The 21,468-nt window shown below is 41.8% G+C and overlaps 1 protein-coding gene across 9 annotated transcripts in view; it reads left to right on the forward strand.

Moving 5' to 3' along the window:
- The window catches only part of sox6 (SRY-box transcription factor 6), a 136,741-nt gene that overhangs the window by 106,241 nt on the left and 9,032 nt on the right, over window positions 1–21,468 (forward strand). For all 9 annotated transcript variants that reach the window (XM_051379514.1, XM_051379520.1, XM_051379512.1 and 6 more), the window contains 4 exons: window positions 3,025–3,174; window positions 5,273–5,453; window positions 5,699–5,886; window positions 16,068–16,173. In XM_051379514.1, the coding sequence (XP_051235474.1) occupies window positions 3,025–3,174; window positions 5,273–5,453; window positions 5,699–5,886; window positions 16,068–16,173 (625 nt within the window). The remainder of the gene's footprint in view (window positions 1–3,024; window positions 3,175–5,272; window positions 5,454–5,698; window positions 5,887–16,067; window positions 16,174–21,468) is intronic.

A 21,468-nucleotide genomic window follows, 5' to 3' on the forward strand; every position in this document is an offset into this window, starting at 1 on the left:
GGGCGTGCTGCACTCACTTTGAATCCATGCTTGCTGAGATCTGCAACGCTCTACTGGGAAACGGGGAATGATGGGGTCAGAAGAAAGACCTTAGATTTTGTGTTTGTGTGTCTCCCCATATGTGTGTTTTTGTTCCTGTAATAAGAAATAGTACTGTTTTACAGGAAAGGCAAACCTTTTGAAGGCACTAAGGATACAAAACAATTAACACATACTGTATTTACACACATTTGATCATGAAGAATGGCCTTCAAGCTAAGAGTAAACGTTCTCTTTTGCCTCCCACATTGCAATCCCATTGGCTACAGTGTACATTTTTCTTATTTTCTACCATATTGTAAGATGTACCTTAGGGCACTAATCCATGGTTTAGATCGGAATGGAAGTATTGTATGCATCCTAGAAGACATATATGTACCCCTGATCAAATTAAGTAAAACACCTAGTGTTAAAAGTGTAGAAAAGAAAATACAAGAAAAAGGAAACAGAGGGGTCCAAAGCTCCAATTAGACTTTCGCCTACTCCTATACCCCAGAGTTGGAGCACTGACTTTCAGCTTGACCCTAAATACCATGAACCTTTTGCTGCCCCCACCTGGCAAGTAGATATGAAGAAGGGGGCTGTTAGATGTGAGAGTGTCAACTGGGGGAAGCAGGCAGATGTCCTCTACTTAGGGAGAGCAGCCTGGGCAGGAGGCATCATCCCTCAGCCTTTGACACCACAGTGCTCATTATATATTGACAGTTTCCTGTACTGTTTCACAAGGTTTTGCTTCTAACCTAGGTATGTGCTGGGTGTCAACAAAATATTTTGTCATCCATTGTAAATGTATGTCATTACATACCATGATACTAAGGGAAAAGCCTCCAGGACTACACACATTGAACACTAAGATAGTTCATATCTGTCTCTGAGCAGTGTATGGTGTGTTAACACACCTTTTGTCTGTCTTTTCCCCTGATTGTGTTTATTGTTCTTTGGCTCTTGGAGGCAGGGTGTTCCTGGTTACAAGGGTAACCATTGCTTCTCACCCTATGGCACTGACCTGCTAATCAGTGCTGAAAAGGGGCACCCTGACTGCGTCTAATTTCGACCAAGGTCTAATTGTGCTGTTTTTCCGGGACAATAAAATTCTTCTAACTCAAGGTCAGGGACATGCCCGTCGACAGGCCTTTTAGCAAACATCTGTCCAACAGACTCAGCTTCCACTCCTCTACTAAGAGTTGTGTGTAGCCTGGAGTGACAGACAGTGAATGGAGACTACCCTCTCTCTCTTTCTCTGTCACTGTTTTTCTCTCTCTAGCCCTCCTCACACACAGAAACACAGAGTGCCTTTACCGCTTACATTTACTAAGTCTAGTTCAGATGAGAAGAAAATAGAGTTGGGTCCGCTCCTGTGTCCATTCCTGTTGGAGACAAAAGGCTGTTTGTGAGGGAGGTGGGGGCAGTGCTATCATTGTGGGAACATAATCAGTCTGTCATTTCCGCTGCCCATGTGCTGTTGTTATCCCCAGGTCCCCTGGAAGAATGGAGCTTTTGTACTGCCGCTTATGTGGCAGCGATAAAGTTTCTTACAGGAGCACATGTGTGTTTATATCTGGAGATATGTGCATGGACATAAAGTGCTTTGTTTGGCTTTAGTCTGCATTTACACTGCCGAAGGTGAGGCCAGCAGGGCCGGGACGCTTTTTCCCAAACCGCACAAACGCAGTCTGTATGTGGCCAGTTGAACCAGGAAATGAGACAGGGTTTGCTGATTGGCAAGAGGAAAGAGAAATTAGATGGTCCCTGACAGCACCATCTGACTGAATAACACAACAAACCATGAGGTTTACCTAGTTTCAGGATAGCAGGCCAGTGGGGGATTTAAGGGGTTCTATCTGTCTGATGAAGTGAAGTCTAAGGCTACATGGAGTAACACTATTTCTCAGACAGTAGCTCTATTTGACAGACCCCTGCCATTTGCAGCTGGAGACAAAAGCCAATTTCATCACTTACCTGGTGGCCAATCAATACAGACCTGGGGTGGAAAGAAGTCCCAGCAGAGCAGGACTACTGGGCGCTGTAGGCACAGAAACACAGGCACAAAAATAATCAAATAAAGTCAGTCTGGTATTATTTGTTTCAGGTTTTAATTATATGAAAAAAATAGGCACACAACTTAATGTCAAGACATTACACTGTAACTTTATCCAGGATAAAGGAAGAATTTGTTTGTCAAAATTTGATCCAACAGACAATTAGCAGCCTGTGGTTCACCAGATTTTTAAAAGATATTTCCAAACCCTCATATCAACGTCTTTAACCACCCTTTCGACTATAGGCCACATAATCAGCCCAGTGGTGGAAATGTAAATTGAGCTTTCAGAGTTCAACCCTGTTAAAGGCACAACTGTAACTGAGTGCTTCGCCAGTCATTTGAACCACCCTCTTGTGTGGTAATGTCACCAACGGTTGGACATCTTACTGATTTAACGCCAAGGAAAATAACGGTGATTACATCAGTGTTCTTTGTGCAGGTTTCTAAGCCTTAATAATGCTTGTGTTTAACATATTCTGTGATGGCAATCCAACCGAGGTTGGGTTTCTGACATTGTGGAATGGGACTGTCTCACATGGCTGTGTGGAGACAAATCACAGGCCAGAAACTTCAATAGGAAGCTGTGTAGATCTAGAGAAATGAGAGATCTTTGCTAACACACTTGCATCCAGTCGGCAAACTTTTCTCTGTGATGAGTGGAAAATAGGGGCGCAAGTATTTTGAATGAAAGCCATCTCTGTGTGGTTTTTAAGACTGCTGTCTCTCTCTGGGTTCAGCCTTTGAAATACAGTTAAGACCTTTGATGGAGGTTCTCTGCCAGCCTCATGGAAAGAGAGGAAAGACGTAAAAGAGAGAGAGGGGGAGATGAAGGCAGACACAGAAGTAGAGAGAGTTCTAGGGAGAGGAAAAGACAGAATATAAAACTTTGAATGTTTGCTGGATTTGGATGTTAACGCCTTGCGGGTTTCTTCTCCTCCCTACAGCAACTGTATGCCGCCCAGCTTGCCAGCATGCAGGTCTCTCCTGGAGCCAAGATGCCTCCACTCCCCCAGCCCCTCAATACTAGTGGGCCCATCTCTCCCTCCTCTCTGAAGAATGACAAGAGTTCCTCCAGCCCCATCACTCAAGTCAAGGTACAACCCTTAACTCCTTCAACCTGCCCACCACCAGCCCCAGCCTTGAGTGGTACTTGACCTAACCTAGCCTAGTTGGTGTTGTCTGAATAAAATAGAATCTACACTGTTCACCACTTCAGTGTTACAGCCAGCCGGAGCTGAGCCCAGCCTCTAACAGGCCATCAATCTGTGGGGCTTTAACAAGGCCTTCTCTCTCTTAACCAGAACTCTGTGGACATGGTTGCTATGGCTATGGCTGCTCCAAGCCAGTAATTTGTGGAACACATGGTTTCTAATTTTTTTTCATAATAAAACGTTTTTTTCTTCTTCTTTTGTAACGGAATTGAAATGGAATAAAACCATTACAACAGTGCTAAAAAACGCTGATGAAACTTAAGCAGAAAGCAGGATTGACAACTTTTTTTGCCTTGTAAACAAACCAAATGCAGGATGTGTGTTTTCTGCTGCTGTATGGCATGACTCCACTAGACCTCCATGCAGAGGAAAGGCCATATACATCATCCCCACTCACTAAGGCTATAATCAGAAGCATATGTCCATTTGGAGTAGTTTAGCTTAATAATATCACAATGGAGAAAGACCATAAATCATGTCTTGAAATAGTAGGAAGCCGCTCTGGCTTTCTCTTCTCTTTCTCACACACACACAGACACACACATACACACACACACACACACACACACACACACACACACACACACACAATCCTTCAGGTCTCCTGCCTCCTGGGATTTCCACTGAAAGATTGCCATTTAACTGACTCAACACTGTCATTTCATCACATAAATTAAATTCTCTATTTATCAGATTAAAAGGATGGCAGTTAGGCCAATATTAATACTAATACTAATTCTAGTCTAAATATTACAAATATTGCCAAAAATCACAAAATTAAGGACTTTAAATGAAATGAATCATACATAAATGCAAATGCAAACATATACTGGCATCCTCCCATCTGTATCCTCAGTCCAATGGAATCAGATTGCCTTTAGTTTTGTTTGTCTGCTTTCAGCTTCACTGCATGACAAACTGTTATTGGCACAGCAATAACAAGGCCTTGGGGCAGTGTATGCTTGAGCCATATGTTTGGACAAGGAGACACTTGGGCTTTGAAAAAGACTGTTAACGACAGCATGCCTTAATCTGATTTAAAAGACTGCTGTATGCACAGGGCGATTTATACTGTTTGTTTATATTTAAGGTGATGAAATAATTATGGATTTGTGATACTTTAAATTTATTTAATTCAGATTATATTTTGATTTATTTAAATATAATATTTTAATATTAGGCCAAAAGTTTACTTACTATTCTTTTTTATCTTGAAGTGATTTTAGCATCATTAGATAATTTATATAGGTTAATTAGGGTTACTCTGGTAGATACCCACAGCTAAAACATGTTTGGTCCCAGTATACAGGCTGCTGAGGGTGGCACCTTGGAAATCTAAGTAACTACTGTAAAGGCTGCAACCAGCCCAGCGAATACAGCACCAAACATGCATCTTCCTCTGACCTCATGTCAGAACTACGCTGTTTAGTGTGTTTTTAAATCATATCATATTTTTTAGGTCTAGACATATCAAAGCATATAATAAAACCAAGTATGCACAAATGAGGAATGAAATTAGAAAACAAGTTAATGAAGTAGATAATGTAAGTCGACATCTGATGAATGGAACAGCTGTCTTTGATCATTGGCACCGCCGTTATCTGGTCATTATTTATTCTTCGAACCAGAGTGCAGACACAGAGAGCAGGGAGGAGGAGAGGGAGAACAGATGAAGATGTACAGAGAGACAGAATCTGCTTTAATTAGTGTGAACAAAGGCGCTGGGCAACTGTGAGGAAGATCACAGTGGCACAGCTCCTAAGGAAGGATGGATGAGGAGAGGAGAGGAGAGGAGAGGAGAGGAGGAAAAAAGCAAAGACAGGGAAGAACCAAGGAGGAGGTGTGGGTCAAGACAGGGATCCTATAATTAACCGAGAACAGAAGAGAACTGTGCTGTCTGGGAATCCTGTGCTTCCCCCAAAATTGAGGTGTGTGTGTGTGTCTGTCTTCTCTTACACGCCCCTCTCTGCTGCTGCTACAGGAGGAGGGAACACAGCCGCTCAACCTGTCTGCTCGGCCAAAGACGACAGAACTGGTCAAATCCCCCACATCCCCGACACAAAACCTGTTCCTCGGCAGTAAAAGCAGCCCTAACAGTCTCCTCAGCAAGGGTGGTATCCCCAGCCCACTCGGAGGAGGCCTGGGCCGTGGCTCGTCTCTGGGTAAGACCTCAGTGTTTCCACCTCATAAACAACATCCCACACATACACACAGATTTACAGTGTGCACTCACATCTAGGGAGACCACATTGCAAGGTTTTGGTACTGTTTTGGTACTTAATATTTTACAAATAAATGCTACTGTTAGGATTTTATGTGACGTTGTTTTGCTTTTTTGCCAGTGTGTGTTCCAGAAGACTAATTTTGCTATCCAAACCCCAATATGTGTGTGTGTGTGTGTATATAGATATCCTGTCCAGCCTAAACTCTACCGCGTTGTTCGGGGACCAGGACACAGTGATGAAGGCCATCCAGGAGGCTCGGAAAATGAGGGAGCAGATCCAGAGGGAACAGCTGCAACATCACCAGCAGGGCATGGAGGCAAAGCTGTCCGCCCTCACTTCAGTGGGCCTCAACAACTGCAGAGTTGACAAGGTTAGGACTACTATCATAGAGTCTGTCTCAGTTTTATCCCTGATTCAGGTCTGCTCCATTGCAAGCTTTTTCTATAAAGAAAAAAAAACAAGCAGTTGACCACAAAGGGTGTTCAGCTCTTTCTGCAAGTAGTGGAGAAAAGAAACTATTAAAGAAAGTAGAACATGGTGATTTTCATATAGCAGTTATTCTTAAGACTAATATTTTTTCTTTAATCCATGTCCAGGGTGGTCGTATTGATAAGAGCTGGCATGGTTCAGTATGTATGTGTGTATACTCAAATTAGTACCAATATGTTTGTGTGTGCGTGTTTAGAAGGCTCGGTGTTGTTGATGTTGGTGTGAGGGCCGTGACAGGCCATGGCGGTGCCCGGTGTGGGTTAAGAAGACTCTGAAGTCTCTGCCCAATTAAAGCAGACTTGCAACCCTCTCCGTCCCCTGACATGGGATGGGGCTGCTTTGTACCAGGAGCACACACTCCCAGGGATTCCCTTTAAAAATATCTTCAATCGATGAGTCAATCAAGGAGAGAAAAAAGCTGTCCTCCTCTCTTCAGCTTGATGCCATGTTGCCAGTTGGCTGTGAGGAGCAGGCAGGAATTAGGAGCGATGCTCATTAATATTTCAGCACCTGACACTTTCAACCAACAGCCTCAACTAGGTCAATGTATATGTAAAAAAGTCAATGAATATCTATTTTGATTTCCCTCTAATTTGGTGTTTGGAAGAGATCACTGTCTATGCAGGTGGCAATCAACTATGCTCTTACTGAAGTAAAGCAATTAAATTGGTGCAGCCCACAGAGAGGACAGAGACTCCCCTACACTCAGCCCTTACTAACACAAACAAAAGAGATTTAGAATAATCATCAATCCATGATCTTTCTTTTGTACTGATACACAGAAGTCATAAATGTACCATGTCACAAAATTACATTTAAACCAAGGAAACAGGCACATTATCTTGCAAAGAAATCAATTGTACGCTTTTTCCACCTGTTTTTTGGCTTTTGTGTTTAGTTACAGCATGGTATGTGATGCGAGAGTGTGAAAACACTTTTTTTCAGTGTCTGTCAGAGGAGCTGGTACAGCTGCCTCCCTACCCCCCAACTAAGGTGCGCCTGTGGTCAACCAAGCAGCCGAATGTGCCATGACATGAAAGCAGTTACTGAACAATGCCTGTAAAGAGCCATTTTATACAGGCAGCACACAGCTACAGCTACATTGTCCTTAGCAGGTAGAGCTTAACACCTTTTCACTCCCTGCTTAGTCTTTTGTCGGATTTAGTTTTGTTTCCCCTGAATTTTGGACAACCTATGTTCAAGCAATCATCTTAGAGGAGAATGCTTTTCTTTTTTGTTGTTTCTTCGTTATTTTTTCTAAAGGGATCCTTTGCTTGAAATAGCAGTCACTCCTCACCTGTAATCTACCTTTTGTCTGAGTTTGCCACCTGAGGGGAGAGAGTGTGTTTTTAAGAATGCATGATAAAAACAGAGACAGAGAGAGTGGGTGAGTGAGTGTGTGCAGGGTAAGTGAATGTAAAGTGATAAAAGGGCCATACATTGAAATAGTATTTCAGAAATGAGTACACTAATTTCAAATAATAATTACACCTAAAGTTCAGATGCTAAAATGTGATTGTTGCATTTGAAGTAATTTAAGCCCTACACACATGGCTGTGTGTGTATCTGTGTTTCTTGAAAAGACCTACTAATATCAATAATTGAAAGCATCACCTCAGGTAATATGCTTCTGTTTTCATTACAACATAATTTATTGCCTTGTTGAATGACACCTTAACTGAGCTTGTGCTTGACTCTGGCTCACGCAAATCATAGTGAGATATTGTCACCTCTTAGTTTCAGTGACACTGGCCCTATTAGGATGGTGTGAAATGAGAAGCACGCTTTATCAAGTCAGCTAAAAGAATTGCCCCATCATCTTCATCCTTCGGCTGCAATAAAGAACAGTAGGCTGTAATTCAGCGGTGAAATGAGAGAGAAGGAGAGGGAGACTTTTGCTGATACAAGCCAACGAACTAGAAAGGTTTGAACGCCCCAGATAAAAGCTTTCACTTTGGTCAGTTTCAGAATATTAATATTTCATGAAAGCGCCTCACCTGACATAAATATGGTGTGGTCTTTAATAGCTCCCCTCCCAATCTCTTGTTTGGAAGTTTATCATAGTGAGAGCTTACATGAAGAAGATTCTGGAAAGGTAACATAAATGGGATTAAGGAGAGGTTAAGATCATCCAGTGTGGCTGTTAGAGGGGATATTAAATATTGATTTATCCCACTGTAATGACCAGGCAGAGGAGTGGGTCTAAGTGCTGCTTACAGATGGATCAATTCATCTTTTCATACAAAGTGTGTCTGAACAGTACAATGCATTCCTCCCTAACCTTTACCACTATGACTCTCTCTCTCTCTTTCTCTCTCTCTCTCTCTCTCTCTCTCTCGCCATTGACCTAGGAGAACATGGTGTAGACCAGAGTCTCTATTCTACAATATACAAGCCTTTAACCTGAGGACATGTAAAATATTCATGCTATACAGGAGCAGATTTTCTTGCTTGTCTTTTTATTTGTGCGTTTTTACTATATCCCATCAGTACAATAAAACCTTTTACAACCCTTCTGCAATTTAGCTTTTTGAAATATTTATCTAAAGGTATTATTGTCTACAGAGGGCAATTACTTTGTTCCATTATTTACCATCTCCTCTTCACCCAGAGGAAGCTTTTACCTAGAATGTGCCAGTATGCCTACAGTCAAATACAGCACATCTGAATCCATTTGTGACCATTTGAATTGTTTCTCTCTATTATGCACTGGAGCTATATCTGGACATGCTGTTTTTCAGGGTCACGGGTGAATAAATATCAAGTATCTGTTTCTGTATGTTTTCACTCAGATGGTGCATGCAGACATTCAGCCATGTCTCAGCCATGTCCCATCTTGTCATCAACATTTATATGGCCGACTTGAATATATGGCCAGTAGATCAGGCTCAGCAGAAGAAAATAATTATTTTCAGAGACAATTAAAGAGCAAGCACATTTTTGAAAATTAACAAAATAAATTGTAAAACTAACCATGGCCCTTGTTATCCCTAATGTGTTCAGAGAAGATGTCTTCTCTCATATCTAAATTATACAAGTTTTACCATGGCCAGCTGTAAAATGGAAAAAGCAAGCAGCAAAATGTAGCAGTCAAGCAGTCAGAATTGAAATCCCCAAAACTCAAAACTATTGCGTCATCTATCTCGTCAATACAGAATCGGTCAGGTGTAGCCAAATATTTGCCCTGCCAGAACACATAACAGGTGCTGCTAGGCCTTGTTGCAGACATGAATAGTATAATTGTCTGTAAACTGTAAATTGTAAATTGCCTGTAAATGAGGGAGCACATTTCCTCTTACTCAGACATTGCAGTCAAATTGTAAAGCGCAAATTCAATTTCCAGCCTCGGCAAACTGTTGCCTCTCTGACAAAAAAAAAAAGTATTTTCACTTAATATTTCAGACTTTCAGCCTTCATCTGTCTTACAAACGCATATTAGCAAATCCCTGACTGAGGTCCAATGTGACCGGATAGAAGAAACACACTATAGGCCATGGAGAGAAGAAGAGATAAAAGTCTTATCACATTTTCGAAGTTTATTGGCCCCGGGCCATTGGCCAAGCCTTGTTATTTAACTGTATAGTCAAGTATGACAGATGTCTACCCTCATGCATCAATTTCTCTCACTTAAGTTCTGACATACGCTGCATATGTGATGCCCTAGAGATTGTTTGAGATAAAATATATTCCTCTGCTGACATGTCCCTAACTGGAATCAAAAGGTGAAAGGCCAGTGTATTAACCTATTGAACTGCCCTTCTCTGCCCCGCAACACCTCCTCTCCTCAGTATTGATGACTACAATTGTCCATTTCCTGTGTCCCAAAGTTCATCCTGTAAATATTCAAATGGAGCTTATACTGGTGCTCCACAAAATCCAGACTCCTAACCTATTGGTTATAGTGGTTATACTGTTCCCTCCTGTGTATGTGTGTGTGTAAGTGTGTGCATGCATACATGCGCATGCATGTGTGTGTCGGTGTGTGTGTATGTGATGCCAGGGCTCTATTCAGGCAAAGCCCTCACAAAGACTTTGAATATAATCTTGTCTGGTCTGCAGCCCTGGAAGCAATTTTCTGCTCCTTTTCGACTGCTGTCTTGGAAATTGCAAACCAAGGCGTTTTGGCTGCAATGTAAATCCTTGGCATACAAGGGTTTGCCCATCCAAATTAGATTATGCTCAGCTCCCAGACACTGGCTTTAGCCAGCAAGTGCTATTGTGAAGATTGCTTACATTAATGCTTTGTCCAATTGTTCGTGTTTGCCAAAAGAATAAAAATAATGTATGACTCTGGATAATATGTGCCTGTGCATGAGTGTGTGTGTGTGTCTGCGGGCTCCTTTCCCAGGTCAGGTCTTTTGCTCTGTCTTGCCTCTTCCCCAGAAAGACATCAACACTGCATCTTGGTAGGTTCATTTGGCGATGGTAGCTCCATTATTTTCTACAGTTGTCATTTTACATGGTGAATTTCTGGCCTGCTGCAGAAATGCTGCTGGCCCCAGTAGCTAAGACCTGTGATACTGCACTCACCACAAGGTACATACAACAAAGGAAGAGGAAAAGAATAGGCCACAAAGGACCATTTATAGTCTATGGTATTGTTGCAGCAGACACATAATGGCTCCAGTGTCCAACAAGTCTTTGTCCATATATGAAAGGGTTTTTTGGTAATGCTGCAGTTTCTAATATCCTGCTGTTTGCATCCTGGAGGGTTTGATAAGGCACTAGATTTGAGCCCAACTTGACATTCCCTGGAGGAACCAGGAACAGTTATGGATCATTGAGGATTGTGTGTCAACACAAATGATCTTAGCAGTGGAGTGGAGAAGAACAGAAATCTGTTACTGTGCTTAGATGGTTCTATATTACACAAACCTAAAATTGAGGACAAAAATTGCAGCCTATGTATAATGTATTACAAATGGTCACAAAATATCCCAAAGTAGACAAACAAACATGTAAAAGAAATCCAATTATTTAGACAAAATGCACATTTCAAATTGGGGTCATATTTTGTGGGTTTGACTTGTTGTCCCTCCAACAAAAAGTAACTCATCTTGAATAATGATAGTATATCCTTTTATTAAAAACAAACAATAAACATTACATTGGCACAAAGCCCAGAGCAGGGTTACCTCAACATTTTTTCAACTTAGAGTTTAAGCTCCTTAATTTAATTAAAGGCCTCTCCCTCCTCTGTTTTAAACAAATGAGGTGATGCCCTGGCAGTACAAATGGGACTGGAATAGCTGGACATCTCTGCTCTGTGTGATGTTGAGGACGACTACTATAGAACAGACGCCAGCCTTTTGTGGCTGCTACTGTTGATTCTGCTGCTGCTTGCATTAGCCTTAGCAAAGGGAGAGCTCAGGGTAAAAAGAGAGTAAGTCTGCATGAAAGGAACTGTGGGTTTACCGCATGGCTGGATGTATTTAACATTTAAATGGTTCAAAACTAGCAAAAACTATTGGAAAGCTGCAGACTTATAAATAACACTGCAACTGGTTACAATAAAAATACAAAACAGATGAGGCGCTGAGCTGTGAGGAGCTGTAGCCATGTTAAAGTGCAGTCTTTGTCTCCATCGGAGCTGGGACAGATTGTTGAGGGGTTTAGTCTGAGACCCTCAGAGAGAAGAGTCTGAGGGCCATAGACCACAGTGATGACTGACACTTGATACACAAAGCACTGTGCTGTGGTCAGAGAGCCACTGCCTTCAACTTTCCACATACCAGGTGTGTGATATAACCAGATCCAGTTCAGCACATTATCAAACATAAGTGGCTGTTTAGGGTCCTGCAGCTGTTAAAGCTTCCAGTGATGAAAATTTTAAACATAGGCAATCATATACTTTCCAGTATGAAGGAATCATGGATGAGATTTTACCAATAGTTTAGAGAAGCAGTTACCGATGTCAGATTTTGCAGAAAGGGCCAAACATGTCATTTACTGTATATACATATATGGCCAAAAAATAACCAGACTATTATATGACTTTAAGTTGGCAATGGTAATTTTTGGAAGGAATAACGTGTGTCATGCCTGCCAGCTGCCTGAAAGAAATGAAGCCGCTTTCTCTTTAAACAATCATTCTGATGTCAAAATGTTTTGACGAGCAAACATGCCAACTTAATCTGTACTCGTATCATCTGGTTTACCTTGTTCCTTTTTTCAACATGGAGTCAGATCATTTAGTTCCCAAAATCAACTACAAAAAAACCCACAATTGGTAAATGAATTCCAGTATAACTAATAATTTCATATTATGTTTTAAATAATTAATTAGATTATATGAAAAATGAACATGTTTTGGACTTTGGCCTAAAGTCAAAGTAACGTGCAAGAAAACCTGGTATATTTATTTCCATCAAGGAATTTAAAGCATATAGGACTGAGAAAGAAGTATGTTGATGATGACTTAGCCTCTCTTCACCTTGGCTGAACTCCTTGGAGCAACAGCATAGTCAAGTTTTTCAGATCCAAACACATATGGTATCTATTGTGAGGTGCATCAATTTCTTATGATGTTAAACTTTAAAATCATCTAGATCATTACACATCTCAAGCTGACTCAACAAACTGAGCCATCTCCAAAAACTGCACGCTGATCTGCACCCCAGTCTTCCTTATTCTCCTGTTTGTTTGCCTTTGATCTCTACTTGTATTTGAACAATCTCAGGCCATATGGCTTTGCCTATAGCCTGGAGCTATTTACAAAGGAGAGAGTGAAGGAGTGTTAGGATTGGCAATGTGTTGCCTAAATATAGGGCAGGAGTAGGCACAATGCACAGGGCCGTCCGCCACCCGCCTCTGCCCAGAACACACCCTGTGGGCAGAGCAGCAGGCCTCCGGCACATGTTCTGTGGCCGGCCAGATTAAAGCTCTCTTTACAACATTGACAAGGGCTCTTCTGGGTTCCCTCGCCCAAAAAGTTGCACTGACTCCGCTATCTTTCCTCTTTCTACTTCTCTTTCTTCCTCAATAACTTACAACTTTACTGGAGTGGCTCGTGACTTCACTGGGCAGCCATGTGCAACTCCACAAAATGCATCCTTTTCCAAACTTTAAAGACAAAAGACTGCACAGGCAGGGCAGATGAGATTATTGTGGGTGGCAGTTTTCCACTACAGCTCAGAGTGCATTGCTATAATTTTAGTTGTGGGGTGGAGAGCTGCATGCTGAAGTCATTTGAGGGAGGGACCAGTTGCTTGCCAGCGGTCGTGGTCAGAGTGGGAGGGGAATAATGTGTACTGTTACATCTTTTGTTTCCTGTCTCTTTATCTGTACCTCCTCACAGCTGCTTGAATTTTCTGTATTCTTTGTGTTCAAAGTCTTTCATCATTACCTTGTACTGTACATTATAAACATATTTTATATCGGCCATATACTCCCTCTCTTTTCCTGGCAGGATGGCCAGCTACTAAGATACTGCATGTCCTTTGCTACTTCTCTATGTCAGAGTGATCAGTAAAAATTTAATGACACTATAAAATAATAAAAGTGCCATTAATTTATCACAGCACTTGATGCGTGGGCAGTAAAGAAGCATTAGTTCACTGAATATTTTCAAGCCTTAAAACAAAACCCTGATGCTGTGCAGATAATTTATGGCCCTAATTTCAACTATAATTCTAATTTGCATATATAAATCACCAAACTTATAACCAATAAGTATATTAAGCGCAGTATATAAAATTTTATGAAAATTTGTGGGACCATATTGCTCAGATAGTGAGATATTAATTAGCATAGCTAACACAAGGAAGGGAGGACTACTTACTGTAACTACCACTCTATATCAAGTATGTAAAATGCCAGCTTGTACAAAGTATATGTCTGTTTTCTACATAACCACATAAAAACCACATGATCCTTTTTGTATCCAAGCAAGTCAAGCTACCTCAAGGAATCCTCCAACAAGAGCCTCATTCAGTCTTGTTCACAGCTGTCTAATGCGCTGATGTTCACTAATCATATGACTTTGTGCGGTGGAGAAAGAAGTTCAACACTGAGCTAGTTATTAATGAAATTCATTGATGGATGGCCCCTGTTCTCTCTGCTTCTCAGCCCAACATGATGCTTAATGATCATGAGTATATAAAAGGACTTGATTGATCAGGAGGGACTAACGAAGCGCAGAAGAGGGACGAGATGACTACTTTATTACAGACATACAGTACCCATGAACACTGTGTCTTCTTAGTGGAATGTCCAAGTAGCATCTGAAGCAGCACCGTTGCCCATCCAGCTAATCGCACATCAGTCACTTTGTCATCGGGCTGCTAGCTTCTTTCATTAAGAGCAATAATGTTGCTGGGTGATGAATACAGCTCTGTGTGCGTGTGCATGTTGCATGCTCGCGCATGTGTTGCTTAACGCAGAATGTGACACTAAAAAAGGCACCATACTCCATCTTCTATTTACAAAGCGTCCTCTTGCCCAGCAGGGACTAACACATATGTCATAATTAGAAAACACTTAAGTAAGCAAAGGGCCGTCAGATAGACAGGCTCTAATCACAGGCCATAAGCAGGTAGTGGTTAATTGTATATCAGAATCACTCAGCTGGCCATAAATAATGACTGCTCCTTCAAGTATGATGGTAAATTGCAGTCCTCTTTCTGTCTCTCTCGCAGTCATTTCTTTTGAGGAATAGTTCTTGAATAAATAAAAGCATGAGGAAAATCAAAATACTGTGAAAGGCCTCAAATGGACTTGAACTATCTGCATCCTGTCATCTTTTTTAACCCTCAAGTAAAAGAAGTTATACAAAAGAAAAAATATAGAGAGAGATTTCTTTCTCTTTTTTGTAATAACTGATGGATATTGTTGCTGTTGCGAATTATTTTATTTGACAGGTAAAAACAATTAAACAAATCAAATTCAGCCATAAACATTTTTATTTTCACTCACAACAGTTACTGCTGCTCAGTTTTTTAGCACCTTCACCTATTTGTGGAAACAACTCCGCTGTGGGCGGAAAAGTGAGGAAACTACAAAATGGTACAATGCATTACAAAAAAGGAGCTAAAAGATTAATGTGTGTGTTGGTGTCAGTGTGTGTGGCAGGGGAGCTGTTAGTATTGTGTTGGGACTCTACCTGAGTATCTGTTCAGACTGCTTGTGATAGGCATGTTTAGAAAAGAAAGAGGCAGAGGTCAGTGCAGACAGTACATCTTTGGCAGAGACTGAATGCTCACCCTGGGAGTAAAACAAATGCTTTTTTTCTGAATGGTGGCAACATGCCTGCTTTTAGTGTCATCCAGGCGAAACCTAGGGGGGGAGAGATTATTTGTATCATGCAGAGTCAAAGTGTCCATCTCCTAGTTGAGTCTTTAGAGAGGAAGACAGCCCTTTGCTAATGCCCTGTGTATTCACTGAGGAAGTAGGTCATTCAACAATGGAGCCAGCAGCAGTCGGCACTCTCCCCTTGCATAATACATTAAGTGTAATGTGCAGCAACTATTCAGAGGCCCCCCGAAAGCTGTTATTTTATTCTGTAAATGCACATGGACATGACATTTAATATTGTCACGGAGTGCTGAATGACAGGGTTTCATTGTGCGTCAAGTACAACATGATGCCAAGTTTAATCTGAGCACAAAGCGACATGACAAACGGGAAAACACGGTGTGTTCTCCAAAGCATGAACTCTGAATAAATGATGGGCGCTGAGCTCTGGGCACTGTAGACTGCAAGGGAGGATGTAAGGAGAAGATTACAGAGGAAAATCTGAGCACTGCAAAGAGGGCCACGGCCCCATTGTGTGCTTGGGATCACAAAGTATCCTTCTGTAAATCTATTTACAGCACCCCTGGCCCTCACTGTCTCTCTGCCTCCTGTCATCCATTATAGCAGCTGCTGAATAGAGAGATGAGAGAGGAAAAAGCTACATCTAGCTCATGTCAAAAGAGCAGCTCTTCAAAAGAACCTCCATTTATCAAAGACACTTTTTTCTTTTCAAAATTTCAGACTCTTGATGGGGTTATTTTTACAATTCTATCACTGTAAAACGTGTCTATGTGCTTGTTCGTGTACCTGACTGTTTGTATTTCCCTTTAGGAGAGGGCGCATTTTGAGAGCATCGGGCACCACCTCGGCAAACTGGGTGAGGAAGGAAAGATCGGCCACAGAGTTATTGACCTCACCAGGCCAGAGGATCTAGATGGTAAGGCCATATTTCACACTCTCTTTTCTTTTTTTGTTTTTATCACACATAATTGTAATTGCTTGTACATCAGATGATTTTATGTTTCCTAATAATCCTCACAAATTTACAAAAAGTTACTGTGAATTCTGTGCTAAAAAGTTAATGACATAAAGTGGATTGGCTATACGCTGATTCTGTACTTTAAAATGAAAAAGGAGTTCTGATGGCTGATGAAGCCTGTTACTGCATGTGTCTCAGTTTTAGAAGGTAGAGTGGTTTGTAAGGGTGTGTGCAGAAACATGTGTGTTTGTGTAAAGGAGTTGTGGGGGCTGGGGTGAATGCTGTTTGAAATGAGCCGTGGCTCAGAGGTTTTCACAGGTAGGTGAGTGGAGGACAAGGGTGCCTGAGGACAAAGCTGGCTTTTTTCCAAGCTCGGCTCCTGTTGCTGTTGTGCTTGTTTGAGGTCCTGGGCACACGGGTGTAAATTCGGGTTACACCAGTGTGACAAAGCGTCATCTCCCTTTGTGGCGCTGATTCCTACACAGGAGCAAGGAGCACCTCAGTGCACTAATGTTTGTCCGACATAAATATTTGTGGCAGTTTCCATGGCACTTCAGAGACAGAGCAAAGAGGAAAATGTTTCTGACTCATCTTTGATGCCTCGAAGAGTCTCAAGGCAGAAGGATAGATATTTCTCAGGACAATGTAACCCATCTACATCTTTAAATAGCATCTTAGACACATTTCCCATCACTTTTAGAAATAAATGCTCCTGCATAATTGGTTCACATAGACTTTTAAAGAAAAATGTTTTTTTTTACTTCCCATAAAAATTTTGGTTACCAACTCCAAAGCAAAAGTCTTTTTTTAATCATGTCTAGTTTCACATCACACCCAATCCTGGTTGTGAATTAGAGGTACATTTAGTGGATTCATTGACATGTTTCCCATACGAGCCACAGCAGGAGATCCCATCCCCACCCGTCTGACTCCTCGGACAGATGTGCTTCCACTGCTCATTCTCCCAGTGGGAACCTTCTCTCTGTGGCTACTGTGGAGTCAGGAACGAAACAGAGCGCACACCAGGGCAGTTGTGTCCTTTTAAGTCCTGCACAGGGCCGAGGGAAAGGCTTGTGCCAGACGCCTCACATCAGTGTTCCCAGTGGGCTATGGATTAGGAGCAAGCAGAGGTTAGAGGAGAGGAGAGGTCCTCTTCCCAGGGGGAAATGGCTGGGAGCCAGGGCAGCACACATAACTCAAAACACACAGTTACCATTTCTTCTCTTCCACCACAAATATATCTGTCTGTGTCTTTCAGCTTCACCAACAGGAAAACACATACGGCTGAGTGATGTGAAGCAGGGTTTTATGATGTGAACCACAAAGTGTTTACTCTTCTGAGGACATGTTTACTTTTGAAATCCTTGTTGCAAGGATTTTCTACTCCCTGAACCAATTGAGGCTTGGTTCCCTAGCACACCTTAATACACAGAAACATACATCTATAAAAAGTGCAGCTTATTGTTGCTATTTGCTGATTTTCCTGTCAAAAGCCACTTAGAATGGCATTTGAAACTATATTTCAACAGGTAGATGGATCTGCTTCACATTAAAATATAAAAAATTGTATTCTTTTGAAACAATTCAGAAGGATAAAAGACGTCTAAAAGATGTTTAATTTTCAACCACAAATAGCCCAGTCTTTTGACCTGCATATCTTACAAATCTATGCTGGCAAAATACAGAAATTCATTCAGAAAGTCATAAATGTAACACACAAGGCTTATACTTTGGTTGTTCCCTGAAAAGGAAAATTACTGGGTGTACCTCCTAACCCTTACATAGGGTGTGAAAGACCCTTGGTGTGTAGCAGCTTTCCCTCCAGAACAGAGCAGCCACATTGAGCAGGCCCAGTGTACAGCAGAGTTCTGTCATCACAGCAGTTCACAGAAAGCTTTAGGTTGCTTGAGCTAATATTTGCGAAGCATGCGGCAACCAAAGTCCTAACGACTTGGAAAAAAGTGGCAAAGGAATGGAAATAGATAGGATTTCCTTCATTTTTATAAAGCCACACACACACAAACCCGCTGCAACTTCATTAGGTCTTTTTAAGCTCTGATGAAAACATTACCAAATACCACAAAGGCCTCAGCCCAGCCATGCCCTTTGTTCATTCACATATGGTAGTATGGAGTTGCTGTGTAGCTGAGGTTGTGTGTTTGTCTAAACTGCCCACCCCCCAAACACTGAAGGTCTGCAGAGAACAAAGAAGTTGTTGAGAGATGTGTGGAGGCAGGAAACAGAATTAATCTAAAACGCCCAGTGTGATAATATCAACCACAGAGTGAGAAAAGACAAGGCTTTAGCCGAACAGTGCGTCTCCTCATGGAATAGAATGTGTAGAACAGTAGTGTTGTATTATTGTTACAAATCATTGGTGATGGGTTTCTTTACATCGGTAGCTCTGAGCTGTAATGAAGTTTTATACGAGTTGATTGTTTGAAGAGGTTTATGTTGTTGTTTTTCTTCCACTGTGAGGCCGTGGGAATGTCTTGCTGGCTTTTATTGCTGAGGAGTTTTCCTAGAAGAAAGCTTAGATGCAGAGGCTCAGACATAATGATTTATCATGTCAGAACAACAATAGCTGAATAGGTCTCCCTGATCAATAAAAAAAGTTATGTTTGGAAGTTTGCAAATTCAAATTCATCCTCAATATGACACATTTCTGTGTGTTTCCGTGTCTCCGTGTTTGCATGCATCTCCTTTTCTGTGTGCAAAGCTGGGATGTTGTGAAAGATTAGACTCCACTTTTAGGCTAAATGCATAATGAGAGGGGATAGAGAAGACAAAAGTAAAAGCCATAGTCTACGTGTTGAAACAGGTTGGCTGTTTGTGCCCAAGTTCCCACTGCGTATACACACGCACACACACTAACACACACACAAGTGCGCCACAAAACTCAAATCACTGGAAAAGAAAAAAAGGACTGACATGTTATAATAGGGCTTATATCACTTGTAATTTGTTATGGTTTAATTAGCGTGCTATGAGCTCAGGCTACAGCAGGGGCACTGAGCCCTATGTCCTGTCTAGCCTGATCCTGCTCGGAGGGAGAGGCTCTATTGTCAGCCGTAAATGCCTTCAGTCAGAGGTCTTAGATTTGATCCCAACAGGGAGGGCTTGGCAGGTTTGTGTGATTGTTGCCTGCTCACTGAGGCTCATCCTCTTGAGCGGATTCCTGGGTGACATTATGTGTCTGCCCGCAGAACAAAGATGAGTAAGGAGGAGAAAAGGGGGGAGGAGAGGGGACGGCTGGGGCAGTGCAACCCTCTGGCTTGGTACATGGTCGAGTCTGAGCCTGCAGCTCACAGGTGTGATAGTCTTTTGGGCCTCGCTACATTCTCTCTCTATTTCTCCCCCTTTTTCTACTTCATCCTTATCCACACTCTCACTTCCTCATTTTTTATAACCACCCCGCCCTCCCTCATACACACACACACACACACACACACACACACACACACACCCACACCCACACCCACACACACACACACACACACACACACACACACACACACACACACCCACACACACAATCATTCTTTTTCACTGTAATTCATGCTGCTCATCTGCAGTGTTTCCAGGAGAGACAAATTAAAAGGGTATTCTCATATCGCTCTGTCACACTTGAGCTGCGGGCCTCATGAATCACAATAAATTCTATTAAGCAGCACTCCCTCTGTTTCGCTCCCTTCCCAGCTACCACCCAGGGGGCCTGCCCCTGTCATTGCTAAACATCTGTGTTTATTTACACAATCACACACCTAACTAACTGATTCCTAGATGTCCTGCACCTCCTGGAAAAACATTTTTAATGCTCATTTGCAAAATGTCAGAGCAGTGTCACCATTTTCAATGAAAAGACAGAAACAATGTAGCAGTAAATTGCATGTTGCAGTTTCTAGGGATTTACTTAGATTGACTGCTAATGTGCAGGGTGTCTCTGATTAAGACATATATATTACAGGGGCTGAATAAGGGGCCAAATTTATCTACCCACGGGGGCTTGCAAGGTCTTATATTGTAGAAAGCCACTCTCCCAACTCTGTACTATAATGTTTGTACTCTAATCAGACAGACAGCAAAGACTTATAATAATATTATTTCAGGTCAAAGGTCAAACTCTCTGTTAGGCTGTTGGTTTCCCTAAGGTAGCCTTAGGTCTGAGTCAGCTTGATACCTTCATCACTTTGTTTTATACAAATCCAGGCCCGCAGCACCTGCCTCAGTATGGGTGAAGATGATGTAACACTTGTTCATCTCAACAACGCTCTGTAGCATCAGACAGAAGACAGGCGCTTTTCTATGTGCCATCATGTGAGCTAAAAACCATGCCTCATCTGGCTTCCCTCCAATGAACCAAGTCACGTGGCTGGTTTCCTGGCTAACTATGGATGTGGCACTAGCTGATGGCAGGCGCTTGTTTTGTCCCCCTCCCTGTAAGAAGCTCACCTCTGCCCGTATGCATGCACACCAGTATATAAATTGCTGAATCAGTGTCAGTGATAGAGTAATGGCACGGGAGGCATCGTAAATTACAGCAAGCGATCCCGGGGCGCAGACACTGGCTGTCGTGTCTGAGTGAGCGCTACGCTCCTGAGCTAATGAATACCTTCATCTGGCCCCGGCAGTCAGCAGATTGCCCCGCGTTGATGGATACTGTCAGCCCTCCGCCACACCACATTTCATTGCACAATAAACATGGTTGTCAAAACCAAACAAAGTGAAATCAATTCATCCTGTACAGTGAGTGCATGCTAAATGAAATTAACGTACTGTGGGGTTCGGTGGCAGCAAAGGTAGTGTATTATTTCTGAATTCATGATGGCTTTAGGGCCTGTGGCATTCTAGGAGGCAGAAGCAAACACACAGAACAAGAGATGGTCCTTGCAGAGTTTGAAAAAGTGACACAGAACCCCTCTTACATGTTCTGATTTAGTATTTTGACGTATGTGTGTATATTTATATGAACGTACTGGCAGGTTGTGTAAGCCATATTATTAAAGAGAGAGATTAAGCAAAAGCAAGGGTTTTTTGACTGAAGATGATAGTAAATTCTCAGAAGAAAGGTCATAATTTGGTGAAAAACGTTATACTTACTATTTGAAAATCAGTTACACAAAATGATGGCAATCTAATCTTAATTTTTATGCATGGTCCTAAATAAAGGTAGTATATTGATTTCAATCTCTATTTTAGAGATATTAACATTAAGAGCTTTTGTTTTTGCCCCCACAATGTAAATAAAATATA

Source organism: Dicentrarchus labrax, unplaced genomic scaffold (assembly GCF_905237075.1).
Source record: "Dicentrarchus labrax unplaced genomic scaffold, dlabrax2021, whole genome shotgun sequence".
In the NCBI taxonomy this organism is placed as follows: Eukaryota; Metazoa; Chordata; class Actinopteri; family Moronidae; genus Dicentrarchus; species Dicentrarchus labrax.